This window comes from Triticum dicoccoides, chromosome 3B, assembly GCF_002162155.2.
Source record: "Triticum dicoccoides isolate Atlit2015 ecotype Zavitan chromosome 3B, WEW_v2.0, whole genome shotgun sequence".
NCBI classification, from domain to species: domain Eukaryota; kingdom Viridiplantae; phylum Streptophyta; class Magnoliopsida; order Poales; family Poaceae; genus Triticum; species Triticum dicoccoides.
In genome coordinates this window covers 23,676,339-23,680,118 of record NC_041385.1, presented here as the reverse complement: position 1 = coordinate 23,680,118, position 3,780 = coordinate 23,676,339, and the positions used below count along the sequence as shown (strand labels likewise).

Below are 3,780 nucleotides of genomic sequence, written 5' to 3'. Positions count from 1 at the left end.
ATGTGTCGAACAACCAATCTCTTGCTCACTCTCATCGCCATAAATATCTTTTCATTCTTCACAAGTGATGCACTACAACCCCGGCATCCCCATGGCGGCGGCGGCTGCATCCCTCCCGAGAGGGCCGCCTTGCTCTCCTTCAAAGAGGGCATTACAAGCGACAACACCAACCTCCTCGCCTCGTGGCAAGGACACGACTGCTGCCGGTGGAGAGGCGTCAGTTGCAGCAACCGAACAGGCCATGTCATCAAGCTTCACCTTCGAAATCCGAATGCGACGCTCGACGCCTATGGCTACTATGATGCATGTGCTGGTGCCAGTGCTTTGTTCGGCAAGATAAGTCCCTCTCTGCTTTCCTTGAAGCGTCTAAAGCACCTCGACCTCAGCATGAACTGTTTACTTGGGCCAAATAGCCAAATTCCTCATTTACTGGGCTCGATGGGGAACTTGAGATACCTTAACCTCTCTGGCATACCATTTACCGGTACAGTGCCTTCTCAGCTTGGTAATCTCTCAAAGTTGCAGTATCTTGACCTTGGCCAAACTGGTGAATTTTCAGATTCAGATATGTACTCAACGGATATCACCTGGTTAACAAAGCTACCTTTCCTGAAGTTCCTTAGCATGAGTGGAGTAATGCTCTCAGGGATACCTTACTGGCCTCATACCCTGAATAAGATTCCATCTCTGAGGATAATTGATCTTTCTTGGTGTCAACTTGATGGTGCAAACCAATCACTTCCACACCTTAATCTCACAAAACTTGAGAAGCTTGACCTCTCCTGGAATTACTTTGAGCACTCACTTGGATCTGGCTGGTTTTGGAAAGCGACAAGCCTCAAGTACCTTGAAATTGGGGGTAACAAACTATTTGGCCATTTCCCTGACATACTAGGAAACATGACGTACCTTCAAGTTCTTGGTATTTCATCTAATGAGATCACGGACATGATGATGAAAGGAAACCATCTTAAGAATCTTTGCAGTTTGGAAATCATTGACCTTGCATATAATGAGATAACAGGAGATATAGATGTGTTAATGGAGAGTTTGCCGCAATGTACATGGACAAAATTGCAGAAGCTGGATTTAAGTGGCAACAATTTCAATGGAACTCTGCCAAATATTATTAGTGACTTCAGCAAGTTGAGCATACTAAGCCTCTCCAATAACAACCTTGTTGGACCTATACCACCACAACTTGGCAATTTGACATGCCTGACTTCTTTGGAGCTCTATAGCAATCACCTCAATGGAAGTATACCACCTGAACTCGGTGCTCTTACCAGTTTAACCTCTTTGGACATAAGAAGGAACGACCTCACTGGGAGTATACCAGCCGAGCTTGGGAATTTGAGGTATTTGACTGAACTTCGCCTCTCCTATAACAACATCACTGCTCCTATACCACCCGAGCTTATGCATTCAACTAGCCTAACCTCCAACAATTATCTCAATGGAAGTGTACCCACTGAAATAGGTTCTCTTATTAATCTGATTTCTCTAGACCTATGGAACAATAACTTTACTGGTATGATTACGGAAGAACACTTTGCAAATCTAACAAGTTTAAAGGATATAGACTTGTCTTCCAACAATTTGAAGTTTGTACTGAATTCAGATTGGCGCGCTCCCTTTAAGCTGGACTCTGCATGGTTTGTATCTTGCCAGATGGGTCCTCTGTTTCCACCTTGGCTTCAGCAGCTGAAAACCAATGCACTTGACATTTCAAGCAACGCTCTAAAGGGCGAGATTCCTGATTGGTTTTGGTCCGCATTTTCAAATGCCACATATCTGGACATCTCTAACAACCAAATAAGTGGCACCTTGCCAGCACATATGCATAGCATGGCTTTTGAAAAACTCTACCTTGGTTCGAACCGGCTTACTGGACCAATACCTATGTTGCCAACAAATATCAACCTGTTAGACATGTCCAGCAATTCGTTTTCAGAAACAATACCATCAAACCTTGTAGCGTCACGACTTGAAATATTGAGTATGCATTCAAATCAAATTGGTGGCTACATTCCAGAATCTATTTGCAAATTGGAACAGTTGATATATCTGGATTTGTCGAACAATATTTTGGAGGGTGAAATTCCTCAGTGTTTTCACATCGACAAAATACAAAATCTTATACTCAGAAACAACAGTTTATCAGGAAAAATCCCAGCATTTTTGCAGAAAAACACAGAACTGGAGTTCTTGGATCTGTCATGGAATAGGTTCTCTGGAAGATTACCTACATGGATAGGAAACCTGGTCAATTTACGTTTTCTCGTACTGGGCCATAATATATTTTCTGATAATATTCCAGTCGACATAACAAAGCTGGGGTATCTTCAATACTTGGATCTATCACGCAACAACTTTTCTGGTGCAATACCTTGGCATCTGTCGAACCTAACATTTATGTCAAAATTACAATCAATGTATATGGTTGAAGTCACTGAATATGAATCCACGAGAGGTCCTACCGCAATTCAAGTTGATCGCTTAGGACAAATATTGTCAGTAAATACAAAAGGGCAACAACTTATATATCATAGAACACTTGCCTATCTCGTGAGCATTGATTTATCATGCAACTCCTTGACTGGTGAAATTCCTACAGATATCACTTCACTTGCTGCACTATTGAATTTGAATTTATCATCGAACCAATTGAGTGGACAAATTCCAAACATGATTGGCGCCATGCAGTCACTGGTATCTCTCGACCTCACTCAGAACAAGCTTTCTGGTGAAATCCCATCAAGCTTGTCAAATCTGACATCTCTGAGCTACCTGAACTTGTCCTACAACAGTTTGTATGGAAGGATACCCTCTGGCCCCCAGCTTGACACCCTCAATGGTGAAAACCCATCACTTATGTACATCGGCAACATTGGACTTTGTGGGCCTCCTGTCCACAAGAATTGTTCAGCAAATGATCCTTTCATCCATGGAGATCTCAAAAGGAGTAACCAAGAATTTGATCCACTGACGTTTTACTTTGGTCTTATGCTGGGATTTGTGGTGGGGCTCTGGATGGTGTTCTGTGCATTGCTCTTCAAGAAGACTTGGAGAATTGCTTATTTCCGGCTCTTCGACGGGGTGTATGATCAAGTCTATGTATTTGTGGTTGCGAAGTGGGCAATCTTTACAAAGAGCATGCATAATAAGCAATTATTCTGAAGGAAGCAGTGTATGTGCTTGACAAAGAGCACTGAATGAGAGCTCTGGACTATTAACCAGGATGTGGAAGATCTTCAGCAGCATATGTTATATTGCGCACCTTATTTGTACCCTCTAAATAAAGAAGAAGATATCTAGCTCTTCAGATACATTTATGAATTTACTATTGTCAAACTATTGTGGTAAATGTAAGACTTAATATTATTTCGTTATTCTGATACATGTAAGACTTTACTATTCTTCTGGAATGTACTCCCTCCGTTCCAAAACAAATGACTAAACTTTGTACTAACTTTAGTACAAAGTTGGTTCATCTATTTTGGAACGGAGGGAGTAATAATCATGAGGGTGGTCTTTCCCTGAGTAATTTGAACATTCTTCCATTCTTCCCTGGTTACAATGAGTCAGTTTTTTATTTTTCGCATGATGGTTTTGTCATCTGGACTCAATTAGATGTAGAAATCCCTGCAAAATTTCAGTTTATAACCTTGCACTTATACTCTGTTCTGAAGGGTACGAGTACAAGTACTTTGTTCCGTAGGTTTCAAGTTTTTATTTCTAGCTTGAAATGTGTGCCATAGAAATGTCATTAACTGTGCG

The 3,780-nt window shown here is 41.5% G+C and overlaps 1 protein-coding gene across 1 annotated transcript; it reads left to right on the top strand.

Moving 5' to 3' along the window:
* On the top strand, positions 1-3,407 carry LOC119274464 (receptor-like protein EIX1). The gene has a single exon (XM_037555167.1). The coding sequence runs from the start codon at positions 1-3 to the stop codon at positions 3,178-3,180; it is 3,180 nt and encodes a 1,059-aa protein (XP_037411064.1). The 3' UTR covers positions 3,181-3,407.
* Positions 3,408-3,780: the final 373 nt, after the last annotated feature.